The sequence below is a fragment of the Phascolarctos cinereus genome, unplaced genomic scaffold (genome assembly GCF_003287225.1).
Source record: "Phascolarctos cinereus isolate Bilbo 61053 unplaced genomic scaffold, phaCin_HiC Scaffold_4;HRSCAF=312, whole genome shotgun sequence".
Lineage (NCBI taxonomy): Eukaryota > Metazoa > Chordata > Mammalia > Diprotodontia > Phascolarctidae > Phascolarctos > Phascolarctos cinereus.
The window spans coordinates 138,170,508-138,193,848 of record NW_027555847.1 but is presented as its reverse complement, the minus strand read 5'-3'; the positions used below and the strand labels follow the sequence as shown (position 1 = coordinate 138,193,848).

Sequence of the window (23,341 nt, the reverse complement as noted above, 5' to 3'; positions counted from 1 at the left end):
GTTCTGTAGTGATTATAATTAGCTAAAAAAAAATAACTTTGAAAGACTTAAGAACTTTAATGCAATAAGCAGTTATGATGTTAGAAAGCTAATGATGAGTAATTATATTTCTTGGCAGAGAGGTGATGGACTAGAACAAGGGATTCTTAACCAGAGATCCATGAACTTACAAAAAATATTTTGATAATTGTATTTGATATAATTTGTTTCTTTTGTGATCATATATATTTTATTCATTTAAAAGTATTATTTGTAGAAGTGTATATTGGTTTCATCAAATCACCAAATGTGATCCATGACACAAAAAAGAGTAAGAGCCCCTGAACTTGAGAGATACAATTTCAATCAAGGCCAACATATGGATTTGTTTTCCTTAATTATATTTAATTTTGGGGGGGGGTGGTTTTGCGGGTTGTAGGGGGAGTGTAGATGGATAGCAACATTCATAAAATAAGCACCAAAAAAAAGGAAGGTCAGATGATGTGACAGAAGAGTGAAATATTTTGTTACTATTTTCTTTAATATATGGAAAAATGAGGTTTATGTAACAAGTCCTCAGTTTCATATGTATTCTGCTATTTACTTTTTGTATGGCAGTGTTCATGTTTATTAAGTTCATAATGAAAATACAATTAAAATCTTGCTTATCCATTATATTTTAATTGGCACGAATGAGGAAGGAGAACTCCAGTTAAAGAAAATTGCTCTTACAAGCAGAGTAGAGGCATGGGTTGGAGGTGTATCAGAAGTGCTCAAGAAGTTCTAGTCTGATTTGGCTGGAGATGCTACAGTGTAGTGTAAAATATGCTGGATTGGGAGGCACAGGACCTGCTTTACAGTCTTGGCCCTATTACTACCAGTGCAACCCTGGACCGCTCTCTGGACCTCATCTGTAAAATGAGAGAATTTGATTAGAGCACTTTAAAGGGGTCTCTTCCTGTTTAGAATCTATGATGTAGAAAACTGGAAAGGAAATAAGGGAAGAGGCTAGAAAAGTATGTTGGGACAACAGAGCTTGGACTTTATTCAATTGGCAGGCAGTTGGAATTGATTAAACGTTTCTGAGACAGGAAATGAAGTGAACAAAACTGCATATTAAGAATAAATCTTTTGTATGGATGATGGAAAGGAAAAACTGAATATGAGATTGGTTGGAAGGCTGTTGCAATTTTAGTCTCCAAACCTTTATGCACTGCTTAGGAAAAATTGTGTGAGCACCTGCAATATGAGTATATTTACTTAATTGAAATTATATTTACATACTGTTATACCAATAATTATATGTATTTTAAAATATAAAAATGAAGAGATAGAAATTTTTATAAGGATGAGATCAATATTTGATTTTAGATTCAATAGGGAACCAATGGAGTTTATTGAATAAGGAATTGACATGGGTAGTGCTGCACTTTCAAATACTCTTAGGGGGTTGTGTGGAGGCTAGATGGGAGAAGGACAGACCTGAGCCAGAGAACAATTTATAAGATATTGAAATAACTCCCAGCAAGAGGTGATGGCAGCTTTGTTAGTAGAAAGAAGGGGACAGATGGGAAAGGTGTTGTGGACAGTATTTTGGTAACTGATTTGATATGTGGAGTGAGGAAGAATGAGGAGTGGAAGATGGCACAGAGGTTATGAAATCTGGGGTGCCTGAAAGTATGGAATTTTCACAGTAGTAGGGAAATTTTGAAGAGTAGTAGATTTAGGGGCAAAGGTGTAATGTAACAGATCTGGGATAATAGGTTGTAATTTGTAGGAATTATTCTGTCCCACCTGGAACAAATGGATGAAGGGATGACTTTTACATTTTCTGAGATATATATGTTGAGAAGAAAGGGAGGGGCAATTTTCCCAATGGCAGCTGCTGCTGTAGGTGTCCTTGGAGTGAGTAGATGCCCAGGTCTTAAGTGGGGAGGTTAGCAGCCCATACAATGAAAGGAAGGCAGAGTGGGAGAATTGTTAAAGGATAAAGTATAAGAGGATTGAATCTGAGAGAAGCCGCAGGATTGGCCGTTGCTGGGAAAGTGAGATGTGACATATCTTCTCATCTACTAATTGTTCAATTCCTTCAAACCCTCCCAAACATGTGTTCTAAGAAACAAGTAACAATGTCTTTAGCTCATGCTATGCAGTGAGAATAAAAAGAAGGTGGAATGGATGAAAGTGAGAATTTGTGGGAAAAAATTTGGTGAGGGGATGTGGTGTATGAGGAAGAAGGAGGATTCAAAGATGGTTCCTAGGTGGCACAGTAGATAAATCCGGTCTCAGACTCTTATTGACTTTGTGACCCTGGACAAGTCACTTAACTGTATTTGCCTGAGTTCCTCATTTATAAAAATGATCTGGAAAAGGAAATGGCAAAACTACTCCAGTAACTTCCCAAGAAAATCCCAAATGGGGTCATAAAAGAGTTGGACATGACTGAAAAATGGAACATCAAACAGTTTTTTAGTGTGTTTATCAGAGATAATGATAGTACATTATTAATAGAAATAGTATAGTTAGAAGAAGGAGCCAATAAATTTACTTTTGGCGCTTAATGGGAGAGGGTAAAACTGTACACTGAATTTGGAGTTGGAACATGAAGGTAAGTGAGCCTCATGGAAAATAGCCATATTTAAAAGGCTTTAGGGATTCTCCTACACCACCTTGTTGTTGCTGGTATTCTCAAAGGATATAGAGTGACTTTGATGTAACTTTATAGTAATAGAATCTCAGTATTTAAAAGAGACCTTTCAGAAATTATTTAGTCTGTTTTTCTACTCAGTATAGGAACCCTTTCTACAACATTCCTGATAGTTATCATGATCACAGTAGGCAGAGTTGTTGTTGTCGTTTTGTGTTTGACCATAGCACACCAGGCCCTTTTGTCCCCCACTGTCTTTCAAAGTCTGTTTCTGTGACTCTAATCTATTCATCTCATCCTCTCCTGTCACCTTTACCCTTTGGCTTCAGTCTTTCCCAACATTAGTTTTTCCAGTGAGTCCTAACTTCTCAATATATGACCAAAATATTTAAGCTTCAGCTTCAGTATTTGACCTTCCAGTGAATAAACGGAATTAATTACTTTGATTACTGACTGATTTGATCTCCATTCTGAAGTTCAAGAGACTCTCACAACACCACAATTCAAAAGCATCAGTTCTGCAGCACACAGCTTTTCTTAATAATCCACCTCTCACAGCCATACATTGCTAGTGGACAAACCTTAGCTTTGACTATATGGACCTTTGTGGAGAAGGTGATGTCTCTGTGTTTTAGTGTGCTTTCCAGATTTGTCGTACCTTTCTTTCTAAAGAGCAAACATCTTTTAATTTCATGGCTGCAGTGGCAGCCTACAGTGATCTTTGAGTCCAAGAATATAAAATCTAACACTGCTTCCATTTCTTTTCCCTATACTTGCCAGGAAGTGATGGGACCAGTTGCCTTGATTTTTAAAGGGTTTTTTTTTTTAAATCTTAAACTTTAAGCCAGCTTTTACACTCTCTTCTTTCACCCTCATCAAGAGGCTTCTTAATTCCTCTTCACGCTCTGCCATCAAATTGATATGATCTGCATATCTGAGATTCTTGATATTTCTCCAGGCTTAATTCTAGCCTTGTTTATCCAGGTTGGCATTTTTGCACAATATACTCTGCATATAAGTTAAATAAATAAATCGACAATATACAGGCTTGTCTGAAGTGCTTTTCCATTCTTAAACTTATCAGTTGTTCCATGTTTGGTTCTAACAATTGCTTCTTGGCCCACATACAGGATCCTCAGAAGACAAATAAGGTGATCTAGTACTCCATGTCTTGAAGGACTTGCCACATTTTGTTGTAATCCACGTAGTCAGTGAACCAGAAGGAGATGTTTTTCTGGAACTCCCTTGCTTCCTCCATAATCCAGCAAATGTTGGCAATTTGGTCTTTAGTTCCTCAGGCTCTTTGAAAACCAGCCTGGTCTTCTCTTTGTTCTCTGTTCACATGTTACTGGAACCTGGTTTGCTCGCACAACCTTTATTTATTTATTTATCTATTTATTTATTTATCTGTCTGTCTATCTATCTATCTATCTATCTATCTATCTATCTATCTACCTATCTGTCTATCTATCTATCTGTCTGTCCATTCATTCATTCATTTATTGTTTTTCATTCATAAAATGTTTATTACACGTACAACAAACTTAATATGCATTCTCTTAACAATTCCACTTGGATTATTCACAAAAATTTCATAAGACATTAAACAAAGCTAGCCATCGTCTCATAGCTTGTAGACTTTTAAGTATAACCTTGTTGGTATGTGAAATGAGCAGAGTGATTTGAGCATTTTTTGCTATGTGGCCCTTCTTTAAGGATTGGGACAGAAACTGATCTAGTGGCCAAATTTGTTGGTATATTGAGTGCAGCACTTTAACAGTATTATCTTTTAGAATTTTAAATAGCTCAGCTGCAATTCCACCTTCACTAGCCTTCTTGTTAGTTGTGCTTCCTGAGACCCACTTGACTTCATTCTCTAGGATGTCTGGCTCTACATCAGTAACCACACTATCGCAGTTATCAGTGATGTTATGATCTTTCTTGTGTAGTTCATCTGTGTATTCTTGCCACTTTTTGCTTTTGTTAAGTCCCTACTGTTTTTGTCTTTTATCAATGCCCATTTTTGCATAAAACGTTCTCTTGATGCCTCTAACTTACTTGGAAGAGATCTCTTGTTTTTACTAGTTTCAAATACAGCCTGTTTTCATTGTTTGGGCAGCTTTTTTTTGTTTTGTTGTAACTTCTACTCATTGGGTTTGGCTGTTTAGGCTGTAAGCTTATTTTTCGTTGACATGACAGCTCTTCAGATATTTGAAGACTGAGATCTCTCTGGTTTTCTCTTCTACAAAGTAAACCAATGCCAACTTTCTTATAGCATTTAGTGTGCAGAATCTTTACCTTCCTGTTTGCTCCTTTCTTCTACATAATAGCTCATTTTGCTTGCATATTCAGCACTTTAGAAGACTGTTAAATATTAGAAGTAATTTTCTTACAATTAGGGTACAGAGCCATAAAGAGGGAGGTTAGTGCCTTGTGGCCTAAATAGCCAGTTTTTTCTTAAGTATTTTAAAGAGTTATTAACATTTCTTGTTCTTTTTTAAGACATTTTTTAAAACCTTAAACCAAAATTTATTTTAATACTCATTAATTTTTAATGAGTCTCAACTTCCTTGAGCTTTCAGTAAGAAGGTTCGACTAGATCAGGCCTGCATAACATGTAGCCTGCCAAAGGATTTCGGGTGACTGTCCAAAACTGTAGAGGGTTGCCACTTGAACACTCTCCTGTTTGTCACATGACCCACAGCAGCCAACCATCATCAGCCTGTCTCTAGTCTTATGTGTATCTGTGGCCTGGAGAAGTTTACAAGCTGTGCAGGTCTGGACTAGATGATCACTCAAGATTCCTTACATCTTTAAATTTGAAACTCCAGGGTTGGCTTTTAGGAAGTGTGAGGTGTCTTGTGGTTCAGTATAGTAAAGTACTACCATTTTAAAATATTGGAAATTGGAAAAAAAATTGGAAATTCCTTTGATGGAATTTTAAATTCCTTTCATCTCAATCACAGTAAGCTTTTTTCAGAAGATAATGTTAATTGATGGCACTTTGATAAAGATTTAAAAAGACTGATAAATTTTATCTAAACCTTTTAGCAGCAGGAAATATTTCTGATGGGGGTTTTTTAAAATAGATAATTGTTAAAAATGCCTCTGTTTATTTCATTTTTAGCAGTTTTTGTTATTTTTAAAAATTATATATTGTCATATGACTAAGTAAAGTTACTTTTACATCATTTCGTATATTTTATAGGACAAGAGACATATGCTTATTCATCCATGCAGTATTAACCGTTACTACAGACAAAATTAGCAGTCTAAACAATCCTTCTTTTTTACACCTTTTGGCATAGTGAATATGACAAGTGGTCAAGTTTTTTAAAGCTACTTATGAAGAAAGTTTATGATATAAATTTGACCTTAATCCTTAGTGATTATACCTTTTAAATCATGAATTTTAACTCATTAATTCTCATTTCTTTTTTTTTTAGTCTCAGATGCAAACACAGGTACAGCCAGTAGGAATTGTACAAACACAAGCAATGGCGACTGGACCTACTGCAGATCCTGAGAAACGCAAACTGATACAACAGCAGCTGGTGCTCCTGCTTCATGCTCATAAATGTCAGCGACGAGAACAAGCAAATGGAGAGGTTCGGGCCTGTTCTCTCCCACACTGTCGAACCATGAAAAATGTTTTAAATCACATGACACATTGTCAGGCTGGGAAAGCTTGTCAAGGTAAGGGTATTGTTTCTAAAATCCCACTTGCAAGAAAGTTACCACGAAATTTTTTCCGTATTAATCATTGCATATTTGAAGTAGCCCAGTCAGATGTTTTTTACATTTCTGTACTCTTAACATCAGGTAGCAAATACCATCATAATAATTAGCTGTTGGATAGGAGGATGAGACATCATTTCTCAGGGTCATCATGTGAAGTTCCTATAGGACATTGTATTTTGTGTTCACAAGCATGTTCTCTTCCTTCTTTTCCCCCGTTGCCTCCCAATTGTCATTTGTGAAATTCTTACAGAACTTTACTTTATTTTGCCAATCACTTATTTATAACATTCCTGTTGAAAGTACCTGCCTTCTGGAATACTATTTCAACAGCATTCTATTTTTATAGATCACAATAATTAACATGAGGGCAGGATATGTGTATTTTGTTATCTCCATTATCACAAATTTTGGTTGTTATATTTGGGGCTGGTTTTTTTTTTGTTTGTTTGTTTGGTTGGTTGGTTAGGCAGTGGGGTTAAGTGACTTGCCCAGGGTCACACAGCTAGTATTATGTGTCTGAGGCCGGATTTGAACTCAGGTCCTCCTGAATCCAGGGCCGGTGCTCTATCCATTGCGCCATCTAGCGCCTCAGTTGTTATATTTGTAACATTGTGTTTATCGGTGTGTTGAGGTCACAAATTTTCTTTTGAATGATAGACCTTAATCCAAATCATGAACGTTTAATCTTCAGATATCTTGACTATATAAACCCAGCTGCCATTATGTATTTTGTCCTAGATGTGTCCCCTTCCCTGCTTCAGACAACAACTAAACTTCCTGGTAAGCTAGTTTTGCTAAGTATTAAATGACAAGTGAGATGGTTCAACCTGTCTTTCTCATCCAGATTTCTTCCCTTTTAAGGGGGCCTTATTTGTTCGTACTCCGTCAATTTTCTTATCATCATCTGACCTAACAGTTCACATTATATACGACCTATAATTTGCCAGGTAACTGTACTAAGCACTTTAGAAATATTGTCTCATTTAAACCTCACAACAATCTTAGGAGAGTAGTTGCTATTGTTATCCTCATTTTGCAGAGGAGGAAACTGAGGCAAACAGAGGTTAAATGACTTGCTCAGGGTCACATAGCTAGAAAGGCTGAATTTAAATTCAGGTCTTCCTACATTCATCTTCAGTGCTGTATCTACTGTGCCAGCTAGCTGCATTTTATGTTTTAAACTTTAGTCAGCTTTAGGTGAAGTAGTTTTTCTCATATGTGCACAAATATTTATCTTCCTTCAGTTTTACCTATATAACTCTTTATCTACCTTATCCTCTATTTCCTTAAATACTATCACTCAAGATCAATTTTTTAAAATTTCTTAAGAAAAACTTTTTTTTTAGTACATTTTATTTGATAGTAGTGTTCTGATATTGTTCGATGCTGTTCTTCACTGGCAATGTTCAGTTTCTGATTCTGAGTTTAACAATTCAATTCTCAGTTTAACAGTTCAGTTTCTCAATTTAACAATTAATGTTCAGTTTAACAATTTAAATCGAGTTTTGTTGGGCTGAACCTAAGTACCATTTCTAATATTTTAATGGGAAATTAAATGCTTACTTTCAAACAACTGGCTTACAGACCTTTGTAATCCATCATTTGTGTCAGTTGAGGTTTACCTGTTTTTTTTCCCCTTAATTAGAAGTTAATTGCTATTATATCTTCATGGAAACTTAGATTTGTGATTTTATTTGTTTAGGTATTCACTTCACCAGTGCAGGCCCAATGGACAGAGCACTGGGCTTAAAATCAGGAAGAGTGATCTTCCTGAGTTCAAATCTAGCCCCAGAAACTTGATAGCTGTATGACCCTGGACAAATCATTTAACTCTCTTTGCCTCAGTTCTTCATCTGTAAAAATGAACTGGAGAAGGAAATGGCAAACCACTCCAGCATCTTTGCCAAGAAAACTCCAAATGGGGTCATGAGGAGTCAAATATGACTGAAACTATTCAACAGCAATATCAGCACAATATTTAAGTTGCCCATCTATTGTTCTTCACTTCTGGTGTAAAAAAATAGTGGGCTGGTCATGTTTGTCCTTTATCTTTTATGATATAGATAATCATGATAGCATTCTTAAAACTACTATGCGTATTTTTATCCCGTTTTTGGTCACCTGCAATTTTGATTATTGCAGCAATGATGATCCATGATTTTCAACCCACATATTAGAATTATGAATATAGATGTACTTTTTGAGACAGTGAGCAGCATCTTACTATCACTGGATCACTATATAGTTTTCCTAATGTTGTCTGACCCAACTTTCCCCTCTCCTTCCTGGATCTAGTTCATTATCCATTTGTAGCATCTGTCCAAGATACATCGTACTCATGAACCCAGTGCTTTCCACCAAATTGCACGTGCTAATCTGGACAATAAGCATTCTTCACTTTGTTTTGCGTGGTATAGATAACCAGGCCAGTCTTAAAATGACAAGTTACATAAATTACGTAGGTTTCATCAAAGAAGTGCTGGTTTTTTCCAGGGCTTGATATAATCAGTACAATAAGACCAGTAGAATCTCTCCATCAGAAGGAACACCTCCCTATTTGTCTTTTGTGCAAGATATTTTCTTTTGACACTGGCCTACCAAAACCATTTTTTGGTGAACATACTTCCTCTTTTTTTTAAAGATGGTTTGGTTAATATTGATAATCTGTGGATTGCTCAACAAAGTTATCTCTGTTACACTCTTATGGAAACTTGAAGGTTAACATATGGGAAACATGATAAGAGTTTTTAAAGGCTTATTCTACTGAGTCTTGGGGTTGGTGAGGCAGTTCACAAATATGCATGGCAGGTTTTTAAATTGTTCCCAACTTTGTCCCTTGTGTAACTGCAAAGATGTGATCTATCGTGGAAAATCATTTGTGAAATAAAACATCTTTTCCTTTCATGTTTATATAAAGGTTGCTCTTGATGTTCTGAATCCTTTTCACTTTGTACTGTGTTGGTGATCTTAAGAGTTCCTGTTGGTTTAGTTATCAGCTCAGTTCAGATGACTTTCAAATCTTTTTCTCTAACCTTCCTCTCTATAGAGCTCCAGTTATGCATCAGCAACTTTCTATTGGACAGTTTAACTTGGATATTCCATAGACATCTCAAATTCTATATGTCTAAAATAGAACTCTTATCTTCTGCCCTCTACCTATTCTATATCCAAATTTCCTTATTTCTGCCTAGGATACCACCAACTTTTTAGACTCTGGTCTCTCCCCTGTCCAGTCTACTCTTAATACAAATGCTAAACTCATGTTACTAAAGCCAAAGGTCTGACTCCCTGTCTGATGAAGCTTCAGTGGCTCCTCATTGTTTCTAGGATAATATAACAAATACTTCTTTCTGCCATTTAAAGCCTTTTGCCATCTGGCTCCACCCTACTTTTGCAAATTGAATGCCTATAACTACTGAATTACTTACTGGTTTCCATACGTGGCATTCCATCTTCATACCTATTGCATAGTATACCATATCCCTCATGTCTGAACTGCTTTCCTTCATTCTCTCCACTTCATAGAATCTCCAACTTCCTTCAAAACACAACCCAGAAGACCTTTCCTAATCCACTAAATTGTTACTGCTTTCTCTCCTTTTATGCACCGTACCCCTAACAAAAAAATGCTTTGTATGTATTCAGTATATACCTTTTGTATATACCTACTTTTAAGCATAGTTTTTGCCCCTTGATAGAATGTAAGTACTTGAGGAAAGTGACTGTTAAATATATTCCTGGCACACAGTAGACCCATAACTTGTTGAGTTGAATATGTTATATATATTTTTTGTGCATAAAGGGATTGGTTTTATTTTTTAAATTAAATTTTTTTTCCATAACAGACATTTATTTTCTTTCCCACCACCACTTCCCATTCAACAAAAGAGAAAACAAAACCCTTGTAATAAATTTGCATAGATAAGCAAAATAAAATATCCGTGTCTAAGAATGTATTTCATTCTGCATCTTGAGTTTATCATTGATCCTCTGGATAGTGATTGGTTACTGTGTTGATTGGGGTTCTTAATTCTTTTCAAAGTTTTTTTTTTCATGTTGTAGTATGTTACATAATGACAAATACATAATGACCTAATTACATGATGTTTGACATTATGTAAACATAATGCAATTATTGTTTAGATCTTCCCCAATTCTTATTCCACTCTACATTCTTTTTCATTTGGTTTGTTTTTAATTTATGAAATAAAACAAACATTTCCATAACATAAAGCAGTAAAAAACATGATTGCATGCGAATATGCACAACTTGCTATTCCTTTCAAATATCTGACACAGTTGTCATTTTTCCCTTTTTTTCTTCCTTCTCCCCCCCCTCCAAAATGGCTATCATTAGATATGAATGAATATATATATATATATAAAAAGTATGTGTGTGTATCTATCTGTCTATCTATCTATCTATCTATCTATCTATCTATCTACCTACCTATGTATATAGTAAAAATATCCTGTACATAGTTTTTATCACTTCTTTCTCTGGATGCATCTTTCTTCATATGTCATTTAGAGTTATTTGGGTATTTATAATAGTCAAAATAATTTATTCACTCAAAGTCATTCTTAAAACAGTGTTCCTGTTACTGTATACAGTGTTCTCTTAGTTCTGCTCATTTCACTCTTCACTATTCCATGTAGATCTTTCCATGTTTTTCTAAGATCATTGAGCTTATCATTTCTTATAGCGCAGTAGTATTCCATCACAATTATATACCACAACTTGTCCAGCCATTCCCCAATTGATGACATTTTCAGTTGTTTACCACCACAGAGAGAGCTGCTATAAACATTTTAGAATGTATAGGTTCTTTCCCTTTTTCCATAATCATCTTTGGAAATAGACCTAGTAGTGGTATTGCTGAGTCAATGGATATAGGTAATTTAATAACTCTTTGTTCATAATTTCAGATTGCTCTCCAAAATGATTGGATAATTTTACAGTTCCACCAATAATGAATTAGTGTCTCAATTTTTCCATATCCCCTCCAACATTTGCTACTTTCCCCTTATATCATTTTAGCCAATCTGGTATGTGTAAAATGATGTCTCAAGTTTGTTTTAATTGGCATTTCTCTTAATCAGTAATGACTTAGAGCATTTTTTCATATGACTTGTTTCAATTTCTTCATGAGAAAACTGCTTGTTCATATCCTTTGACTGTTTATCAGTTGTGGAATGACTCGTATTCTTATAGATTTGACAAAGTTCTTTATATAATTTAGATATGATTCCTTTATCTGATTAACTGTTTATAGAATTTTCCCCCTGATTTTCTGCTTCTAATCTTGCCTACATTTGTTTCATTTGTACAAGAACTTTTTAATTTAATGTAATCGAAATTATACATTTTATACCTAACTTTGCTTTCTATCTCTTGTTTATAAATTGTTCAGCCATCCATAAGTCTGATAAGTAATATGTTCCATGTTCTTCTAATTTTCTTGTAGTATCTCTTTATATCTAGGTCACATATCTATTTTGACTGTATCTTGGTAAATGGTGTAAGATATTGATCTATACCTGGTTTGCCATACTGTTTTACAGTTTTCCCAACAACTTTTTTTAACCAAATAATGAATTCTTATCCAAAATACACTTATCAAATACAAAGTTATTGTGTTTATTTGCTGTTGTAAATTGTATGTATACTCTGTTAATCAGTTCCTTGATCCTTCCTATCTTTTCAGTCTTTTACACAGTACTTTTCTTCATGCATTCTATGGTATTGCCACAGAGTCCAGCTTCTCCTCCTCACACACATTATGCCTTCTCCTTTCACTGTGCTTTAACACTGTCTCTCTCCTATGCTTGGAATGCTTTCCCTGTTCACCCCTGCCTCTCAGTCTCTGGCTTTCTTCAAGACTCAGCCAAAACATGAACTTTTGCAGGAGGCCTTTCCCTATCTCCCTCATGTTTCTGATTCCTTGCTCTCTTTGTATGTGTCTTTGGTGTACCTATTTATGTTCATGTTGTCTCCCCATTTTAAGTTAATCTCTTTGATTTTTATTTATGTCTCTAGTGTTTTGCACATAGCAAGCGCTTCATAAATACATGTTGTTGTTTTCTCTTTAGTTGCTTTTTTACCATTTGGGGATATAGTGTTGTGTAATATTCCATCAGTTGTCCTTCATAAAATTTTACTAAGCAAAACTAGTATTGCTTTTGGTTACCCTGTCTTTCCTCATATTTTTTGTTGTTCTAAGGAGTTACTTGCATCTTTTAGCCTCTGTTTTGCATTGGTACATTTCTCTAAGAAATTGTTGTAGCAGCATCTTTACATTGTCCCATTTCCCATTTTTTCCAAGTTAACATCTTTTAAAAATAAGTCTAGCTAGAACTGAAGTAATTTCCTATAATGCCTTCTAATTTTATTTATTTATTTATTTATTTTTTGGCTAGGCAGTGGGGTTAAGTGACTTGCCCAGGGTCACACAGCTATTAAGTGTTATATGTCAGGGTTTAGATTTGAACTCAGGTCCTCCTGAATCCAGGGCCGGTGCTCTATCCACTGCGCCACCTAGCTGCCCCTAATGTCTTCTGATTTGGTCTTGATATTGACATTTACAGTAATGAGTCTAACATGACAGTACACACAGCTGATTCTGATATGATGCCCAGTAATATTTTGTTTCTTGCCTATTAAGATAGTGAATTTAATACTTTTAGTCATTCTTTATATCCTCCAGCACCTTCTACCTCTATTTTTAAAGAAAAAAATTATGATTTATGGTTTCAGCTTTTCTGAGCAGTATACAAATCTTCTTTTGCTCCTGAGCCGTATTTTACAGTATTTTTTTCTTCTCCTTGTAATAATTGAATATCAGAGTATGCTGACTTAAGTCAGAGGTCCTTTGCAAATTATTCATAAACTTTTCTACCTTTTCATCTGCTACATTTTATGTTGGGTTAAAAGCTGCAAATATCTTCATGGTAGCCTGTTTCTTTGTGTACTATTTTACTACATGCTGACTATAGCCCTTGCATTCCATGAAATAATGTCTTTGAATACACAATGAAACCAGTAACATTAACTTGCCTTTCTGAAGAGAAACTTTCTGCTGACCTTTTATTTAGTGCCAACTTTTTGCCTTTTAGTTTAATTCACAAACATCTGAATGTAGTACTTTAATGATTTGGAGGTATGACTTCAAGTATAGGCTTGGTGATTAGACTATGTGTGTCTACTGTCTAAGGGCCAACTTTGCTACATCTCATATAGCTCATCACCAGAAGGCTGACCACTAATTTATACATTTTTTTGTCTACAGCACTCCATAAAACAGGTATAAAAAGTATAAAATGACCCTTAGTACTGTGTGGACCCCCTTCTGCCTCAGTATTGATAGTGGCAAGAGTTTGGTAGCAAAAGGGGTAGAGGTACTAAAAATCAATAAATACTCATTACCTTTTGATAGTTCTAATGTGAAATCTCTGTCTAGTGATCAGTGAGTATAGTGTTGCAAGAACTGAAATATATTCACATTTATATTTCTATTGAAACCTTTTAAAATTAAATATAAAGTTTAAAATTTGAGTTGCAAAGTAACATTTCATTGTTTTTCTGGTCATAGTTGCCCATTGTGCATCTTCTCGACAAATCATCTCCCATTGGAAGAATTGCACGCGGCATGACTGTCCTGTGTGCCTCCCTTTGAAAAATGCCAGTGACAAGCGAAATCAGCAACGTAAGTGATCATTGTGGAAGATAAATATAAGTCAGTGTGTTTTTCATGGGAGAAAAAACAGACATAAAGGAAGAGTAGAGTGAAACTGCTGGCCATGGAATATAATGAAGATGCAAGATCAAGAACCAATGTTATTACTATAGAACACATTTAGCTTTGTGCAATATACTTGCACAGCTAATTTTTCTAAAATGGCATTTTGGAATTTCATGTTTGGATTTGAGCTGATGAAAAATAGAGAAGTCAGAGTTAGTTACCTTTGTATGTGACCTGAAGTTTCTTGCTGTACTTTTTTTGGGGGAGGCAAATCAACTTCAGATTGAACGTATCTAAGGATTTGAGGAACCAATTTATAACAAAATATCATTATCCCATGTGAAAGGCATACTAATTTGAAATGGAAAAGTCTTCATCTTTATTGGTCACTTCTGTGAGAAATATATTTGTTTTTGTCTCCATCTCAAAAATCAAATACACATATGTGCTTCTGTAGCAGTTTCAGTAATGCATTTAGACTCAGGTCGTTCCTTTGTCACTAAATCTTTCATGGCATGATTAGACTTAGGATTTATATAGCATTTGACCAAATTGATGTCAGTGATTCATATTTAACAAGAAGTCCAAAATAACTGCCTCTTCTGTGCTCTGGTGTAGACCTGGCCTTATGTAGTTGAACATCTTAGTGTGCAGTCTGATTGTACAGTTTTGGCAGGGAGTAGTAAAGTATACCGTTGTCCCCTCCTTACCTTTTGTCCTGCCTTTTCAAAGGAGTCCCTGTGTCCTTTTCTAGTTTTTACTTGGGTCCCTCCATTTTGAGTAATGAAATACATGTAAACCTAATCTGTTTCTCCGTTATCCTTTTTATTTCTTGTCTCAGTAAATATCTCACCATTTTCACAAATGCCAACCAGCCTCTTTTATTTTTTCAAAGCTAAATACTTTGTGTATGAATATCATCTGTTACACTTTCTGATTTTCTTACTGAAGTCTTCACTTTTGCCTAGAGTATATCTGCTGCTTTTATTTCAGTCTTTCTTGGTGTGGCAGTGAAGAGCTTTCAGGCACATTTGTTCTTGTAAGGTACTATGGATTATTTGCACTAACGATAGCAATGTTTCCTTGTACAGAGTTTTGTTATCACTCCTTGTATATCACTACTTGGATATTAACAGTAGGTGAGAAGATATTATACATTTACCTCACTTACAGTAACTAAGATGAGTATCTGGATTTGCTCAAAAGATAAATTGTGGTGGAAAGAGAATTTTTTACTAAGAACTTAATCACTTAAAAAAAACCCTGAGGTAATTTTCCTTTAAGGAGCAAACTCTTCTAATGTATTTAGGTTAATTACAGATTTCAATGTATACATATTTCAAAAAGCATTTGTACTGTGTAAGTGATATATATATATATCTGTTATCTGAATTTTTCTGGTAGTTGCTTCTTCAAAAATACTGCTCTTCCCTCTTTCTACCTACATTAGTGGTGTAGAACTGCAAAGACTGTAGGCGTGGGTGGATATTTTAAAGGATTCTTTTTTTTCCTGTTTTTTTGAGGGTGGTAGGAGAGGTAGTTGAGGTTAAGTGACTTTGCCAAGGTCACACACCTAGTAAGTGTCAAATGTCTGAGGCTGGATTTGAACTCAGGTCTTCCTGACTCCAAGGCTGGAGCTTTATCCACTGCACCACCTAGCTGCCCCAAAGAATTCTTGTCCACTCTATCTCACCCCCAATTTGTGAATAAATATAATGTGTGATATTTCACCCATTGAATCTGGAAATAAACATTTTTTTGAATAATGACTTCCTATTGATAGTATACGGTACATGAAAAATGGTGAACAACATTTTCAGCTCATATAGGCATTTTATTCTTAACTTTAGACTTGGGGGTGTGGTTTTCTAGGCAATTTTTATCTTTCTGAATATGCACTGCCACAGTCATTACAAACTTCTGTGATTTTTTTTTAGTCTTATGTGGTTTTTATGAAAAAAAATTTTCATGTGGTTTAAGAAAACAACCAACATGCTAGTAACTATGACTGTTGTGAAAATTGATTCAGTATAGTTGCTCTCAAGTGGTGAACCACAGCTTTTCTACTAGTCATAATATAGGGTGTTACAGGGGTGATTTTATAATTTGAAGTCATTGAAAAAGATAGGGATTATCATCATTCTAGGGTTCACAGTTTTTGACACTTCTCTGATTCATAAGATAAATGAATGAACTTTAAAATACACTTTCCAATTTAAAGTAAGTTTCAGATTTGAGTAGAACATATTTTATATCAACAAATGTTTTAATAACGTGTTTTTGTAGTTGAGTTGAACATATGAACTGAATGACGAAGAAATAATTCTTTTAGCAGGAAAAAGTGTGTGAACCAGTTTTGTTACCTGTGCTTTTTGTTTATTGTTTTTGTTGCTGAGCCTGTTTAAAAAAATTCCAACTGAATAAAGATACTTTTCCTTCCCTTTCACTACCTTAAAAAATACCAGCAAACAAATATAGCTTCCCTTCATTATATCATCACTGACAAAAACAACAAAAAAAACACCTTTTTGTTTTTTAAGAATCAAAAACTGTTCTGGGTCAGTGCAGGTATTTTCACATGTAGTTATCTAGCTTTGACGTAGTCTACATTACATTATTTTTTAAAATGTATTCTAGGGGCAGCTAGGTGGCGCAGTGGATAGAGCACCAGCCCTGGATTCAAAAGGACCTGAGTTCAAATGTGGCCTCAGATATATAACACTTACTAGCTGTGTGACCCTGGGCAAGTCATTTAACCCCATTGCCTAGCCAAAAAAAAATGTACTCTGGCTTTTATTTTTTTGCCTTGACACTTTGTTGGTATCTGAGTAGATTACTCATATCTTTTTATGAAGTATAGGTCAAATAATATAGTGCAAGACAGATAGCAGTTTAGTAAACTGAATTTATGCATATTACGAAGAACAGGCCCTATGGTCTAAATTGGGTTCTTCCAACTATTTTCAAATGTTTATTTCACATAGGGATCATTTGATAATCCCTTTAGAGATTTCTTTATTATAATAGATAAATTGAAATTGCTAACAAACTCAGAAACTAAAATTAAGATAGAGAAGGGACATTTCACAGATTTTTGCTTAGCATTTCTTTGTGCAAATCTATGGGTTCTTGTTATTTCGGAGCTAGAAGAGAGATTCTTAACCTTTTTCTATATGATGGACTCCTTTGGAAATTTTGTGAAGCTTGTGAATCCCTTCTTAGAATAATGTTTTTAAATAATTGAATGTATTCTGTAATATGTGTGTGTGTATGTATGTATATGTATGTATGTATGTGTGTGTATATATGTGTATATGTACATGTATGTGTATGTGTATATATGTGTGTGTGTGTGTGTGTGTATATATATATATATATATATATGTATGTATGTATGTATGTATGTATCTGTGTATGTACATATTCTTCCCTCCTTTGACCAGTCCAGATGAGAGTGAAATTCAACAAGACACTCCACCTACCCGCTTCCTTTTTTTTTTTCTTTTCTTTTTTTTGGAATTGGGGTTAAGTGACTTGCCCAGGGTCACCCAGTTAGTGTCAAGTGTTTTGTCTCAGGCTGGGTTTGAACTCAGGTCCTACTGAGTTTAGGGCCAGTGCTCTCTATCCACTGTACCACCTAGCTGCCCCAACCCCCTTCCTTCTTGTTTATATAGACTTTTGGAGGCCGTCTCCAGTTGTCCTGATGTGTATCTTGCTACTGTGATGGCTCTGGAGGACAAAGTGAGGCTGTTAGCTTTGCACAGACCTCCCTCACTTAAATACAATTTACTTGAAAGTTGTGACATCGCCTTCTTGATGTCATGGTCCTCTTCTAGAACGAAGGACAAACGACAACAATTGACAATTACTATTTATTGAATACCTGATGCAGGAGCCAAGATGGCGGAGTGAAAGCAGTGACTTGCTTGAGCTCTCCCCCAAACCCCTCCAAATACTCATAAAAAATAGCTCTAAACAAATTCTGAAGCAGCAGAACCCACAAAAAGACAAGAGTGAAACAAATTGCCAGCGTAAGACAACCTGGATGATTGATCAGAAAGGTGTATCGCGCTGGGCTGGCAGCGCAGCGCAGCGTGGGCATGCAGGCCACAGCAAACCTGGAGCAGGCCTCAGAGGACTGAATCGCGGGCAGCTGTGGAGGTGTCCAGACTCCTCAATCCACCAATGCCAAAGACAACTTAGAAGGTCAGTGGGAAAAGTCTGTTTCTGTCGGTGCTCAGAGAGGAAGGCGGGGTTTCAGCTCCATTCCCCAAGAGCATGGTGGGGGGGGGGCATCTGCTTCCGAGCTTCCGGCCCACAGACTGAGGGGGAATCCAGTGGCTGATCAGAGAGGGATTGCAGGGATCTCTTTGCCAGTGGTGAGGCAGGAATCTCTTGCTTTGCCTGTGTTTGGATCTGGGTCACAGTTCTGGGCGGCAGTGCTGGGGTGAGGAGGAGCGCTGGCGTAGTGGAGCTTGTAGTGGCTGTGGAGAGGAACCCCTCCTCACAGTTACGGGACAGAAAGGAGTAAACACCTCGCCCCTTATCATACCACCTTGGAAGAACTGAAAATTTACAGGTCCCTACAAGTATCTCTGAAAACAGCTATACAAACCCCTGAAGCTTGGGACAGTACATTCTTCACACTGGAAGCAGACAAAGACCTTAACAAAGAGTTTAAAACTCAAGTAATTGGCTGGGATCATGAGCAAGCAGCACAAAAAGAGTCAGACTATATTATCTTACTTTGGTGACAAAGAAGATCAAAATATACAACCAGAAGAAGACAACAAAATCAAAACTCCTACATCCAAAGCCTCCAAGAAAAATACGAATCAGTCCCAGGCCTTGGAAGAGCTCAGAAGGGATTTTGAGAAGCAAGTAAGGGAAGTAGAGGAAAAACTGGGAAGAGAAATGAGAGTGATGCAAGAAAATCGTGAAAAACAAGTCAACAGTTTGCTAAAGGAGACCCAAAAAAATACTGAAGAAAATAACACCTTAAAAAACAGCCTAACCCAAATGGCAAAAGAGGTCCAAAAAGCCAATGAGGAGAAAAATGCGCTAAAAAGAAAAATTGGCCAAATGGAAAAGGAAGTCCAAAAGATTACTGAATACCTGATGCATACATGCTCTTGACACACAGAATGATACAAGATATTCATTTCATTGAGGGAACTTGGGATCTCTCTGGTGAATTGGAACACACATGCACACGTACATATGTATTCATAATATGAAGTAGCATGTGCTTAAATAAGTAAATAACAATCACTGTGGGTAGGTGTTGTTGGAGAAACACACTTCACTGAGAAGATGAGGCAAACCCTTCAGGGAGAAGAATGCAGAACTTAAAACTTTGTTTAAAATGGCTGCCAAGTGGCGCAGTGGATAGTGCTTGACCTAGAGCCAATTATCATTAATTACTTCTATGATTTCTTTGTGAATTTGAATTTTCTGTGCTGGCACTGTCCCCCTCTGTACTGTGCTCTTCTTCCAGCCCAGTGCAACAGAACTTTCTCGTTGACCATCCAGGTTGTCTTGTGCTAGAAATGTGTTTCACTCTGTCTTTTAATGGGTTCTGCTGTTTTAGAATTTTAGTGTCATTTTTTACAGGTAGTTGGAGGGGTTTGGAGGAGAGCTCAAGTGAATTCCTACTTTTACTCCGTCATCATGACTCTGCCCCTCTTTTACTTATTTTCAGTTTCTCCCTCTTTACAGGCTCATTTCCTACTGCCTAGAAACTAGCCTATGTCTCCCCTATCTTGAAAAAAATCATAATTTGATCCTTCCATCTCTACTATCCTATTTCTGCTCTGCCCTTTGTAGCTAAACTCTTCAAGAAGCCATATATAAGTTCCCTACTTTCTCTTCTTTCATTCTCTTAAGCCTTTACCGTCTGACCTTATTACTTCACTGAAATTTCTCACTCCAGAGTTACTAATGATCTCCTAGTTGACAAATCCAATGACATTTTCTCGGTCCTCATCGTCCTTAACCTCTTTGTAGCCTTTGATACAGAAGACCACTCTCTCCTCATTGATACACTGTTCTCTGTAGATTTTTAGGACTCCACCCTCTCCTGGTTGTCTTCCTACCTATCTGACTTTTACTTCTCTTTCTCCTTTTCAGGATCCTTCTCCAGATCACACCCTCTAATCCTAGGTGTCCCTTAGGATTGTATTGGGCCCTTTTCTCTTCTCCCTCTGTACTACTACAGTTGGTGATCTTATCAGCTCCCATGGATTTATGACTCTAAAATCTGCCTTTTGTGCCAATGTTTTCCTCCAAATCCCTCTGATCACCTTCAGTCTCACATTTCCAACTGCCTTTCTAGCATCTCAAACTGGATATCTAGTAGACACCTTAAACTCAGTATATCTAAAACAGAACTCAGTATCTTTCTTCCCAAACCCTACCCCTCTTCTACCTTCTCTATTATTGTAGAGGGCAATACCACCCTTTCAAGTCTCTTTGGCTTACAATCTACGAGACATCTTGGATTCCTCAACACCCCCCCCCCCCTTTCAAGTTGTTGACAAGGCCTCCTGATTTCACCTTTGCAACATCTCTAAAATATACCCCCTTCTCTCTGACACTGCTCTAGAATCTCATCATTTCACACATGTATTACTGTAGTAGCCTGCTGGTGGATCTGCCTGTGTCAAGTCTCTCCCTACTTTAAAATGATTTTCCTAGAACATAGGTCTGATCATGTCACTCTCTTCACTGAACTCCAGTGGCTTCCTGTTGTCTCTAGGAGCAAATATAATATGCTATTTGGCATTCAAAGTTATTTATAATCTGTTTCCTCCTTTGAATTTTACACCTTATTCCCCAGTGTGTATTCTTTGATCCAGTAACACTGGTCATCTGACTGTTCCACAAATAAGACTCCATCTCTTTGCTCTGGGCATTTTCTCACTGTCTCCTGTGGCTGGAATGTTTTCCTTTTGCTCCAACTACTGACCTCCCTGGCTTCATTTAAGTTCCAATTAAAATCCTACATTTTACCAGAAACCTTCCCTAATCCCTATTTATCCCCATACTTTTCTTCTTTTAATTATTTCTTACCCTATATATAGCTCCTGTGTGTATATTTGTTTGCATATTGTTTATACCATTAGATTATAAGTTCATTGCTGTCTTTGCCTCTGTGTTCTCAGTCCTTAGCACAGTGCCTGGCACATAGTAGGTGCTTAGAAAATGTTTTTTAGACTGAATGATGTCACCACTTAACTGAGGCTTCTCTCTGAAAACTTTTTTTTGATTCACATCTTATTCTCTTGGAGTTTTCAATGCTGGACCATCCTGTTCTTATGGAAATTCTCTCTCATGTATTCTCAGCTAAAAACTTTCACTCATATTTCACTGCAAAGATTGAGATCTCTCTTTTCTCTCCTCTTTATCTCATATCGCTATGATGCCATCCATTGCTTTCTCCTCCTGTGTCCTTGTCTCATGAAGAGATGGCCCTTCTCCTTGCCAGGGCAGACCTTTCTGCATGCACAAGTGGTCTCATTCCATCCACTCTTCTGCAGGAGATTGTCCCCTTTATCATTCCAACTCTTTCACTTATCTTTAATCTCTCCTAGTCTACTGGCTACTTTTCTTCTGAAGCCTGTAAACATAAACATGTCTTCCCCCATCCATCCCTGCTAGCTATTGTCTTATGTCCTCTTCTCTCTGTCTACACCCCCCCCACTCCTTCTCACCCAACCCTGTCACCACTAAGTCCTGTGATCTGCCCTCCCTTCTATTCACGTGCACACACACACCCTCCTCTTTTTTCTTATGGCCTTTGTCTGTTACTTCCCTCTAGAGTAAAATAGATTTCTATACCTGAGTGTGTATGTTATTTCTTCTTTGAGTCAGTTTTGATGAGAGTAAGGGTTGAGCATTGTCTGTCACTCCTCATCTTCCCTTCCCGTGTAAAAACTTTTCCACACCTCTTTTATATAACTTACCCCCGTTCTTCCTATGTCTATCCCTTTCTCACCCTTTCATTTTATTTTTTTAGATATCATCCCATCATAGTCAACTCACACCCATCCCTTCTGTCTGTGTATACTTCTTCATACTGCCTTAATAATGATAAAGTTCTTAGGAGATACAAGGATCATTTTCCCATATAAGAATGTAAATAGTATAACTTTATAGAATCCTTTATGATTCTCTTTTCTGTTTACCTTTTAAAGTTTCTTTTGAGTTTTACATTTGAAAATTCATATTTTCTATTCAGCTCTGTTCTTTTCATCAGGAGTGCTTGAAATTCCTCTGTTTCGTTAAATATCCATTTTCTCACCCTGAAGTATTATATTCAGTTTTGCTGTATAGGTGATTCTTGGTTGAAATCTAGCTTCTTTGCCCTTCAGAATATCATATTCCAAGCCCTCCAATCCTTTAATGTAGAAGCTACTAAATCTTTGTACGGTGGCTCTTCAGTATTTGCATTGTTTCTTTCTGGTTACCTGCTTGCAATATTTTTTCCTTGACCTGGGAGCTCTGGAATTTGCATTATAATATTCCCAGGAATTTTCTTTTGGGGATATCTTTCAGATCGTGGATGATGGATTCTTTCGATTTCTGTTTTATCATCTGGTTGTAGAATATCAGGACGGTTTTCCTTGATGATTTCTTGAAAGGTGATGTCTAGGTTCTTTTTTTGATCATGGCTTTCAAATAGTCCAGTGATTCTTAAATTGTTTCTCCTACATCCATTTTCCATGTCATTTTTTTTCTAATGAGAGATTTCTCATTTTCTTATTCTTATTATTTTTTTTTATTCTTTTGATTTTGTTTGTTGATGTCATATGGTGTCATTAACTTCCATTTGCCCAGTTCTTATTTTTAAGGAATCATTTTCCTCAATGAGCTTTTGTTTCTCCTTTTCTATTTGGCCAATTCTGCTTTTTAAGGAGTTCTTTTTTCAGTGTTTTTTGTTCTGCTTTTAGAATTTGGCTTGTTTTGTACTTTAAAGTGTTGTTTTCTTTAGTATTTTTTTGTGCCTCCTTTACCAAGCTTTTGTTCATGGGTTTTTTTTTTAAACACTAATTTATTTTACCAATTTTTTTTCTCTACTTCTCTTAATTTTAAAATCCCTTTTGATTTCTTTTTGGGCAGGAAACCAGTTCACATTTTTCTTTGAGGCTTGGCATATGGCTCTTTTGACATTGTTGTCTTCTGAGTTTGCGTTTTGATCTTCCTTGTCGCCAGAGTACCTTTTTATCATCAG

The 23,341-nt window shown here is 36.3% G+C and overlaps 1 protein-coding gene across 1 annotated transcript in view; it reads left to right on the top strand.

Annotated features, from left to right (window-relative positions):
• CREBBP (CREB binding lysine acetyltransferase) overlaps window positions 1-23,341 on the top strand; it is a 162,795-nt gene that overhangs the window by 74,577 nt on the left and 64,877 nt on the right. The window contains 2 exon segments of the mRNA XM_020995440.2: window positions 6,073-6,322; window positions 13,960-14,073. Coding sequence (XP_020851099.1) covers window positions 6,073-6,322; window positions 13,960-14,073 — 364 coding nt within the window.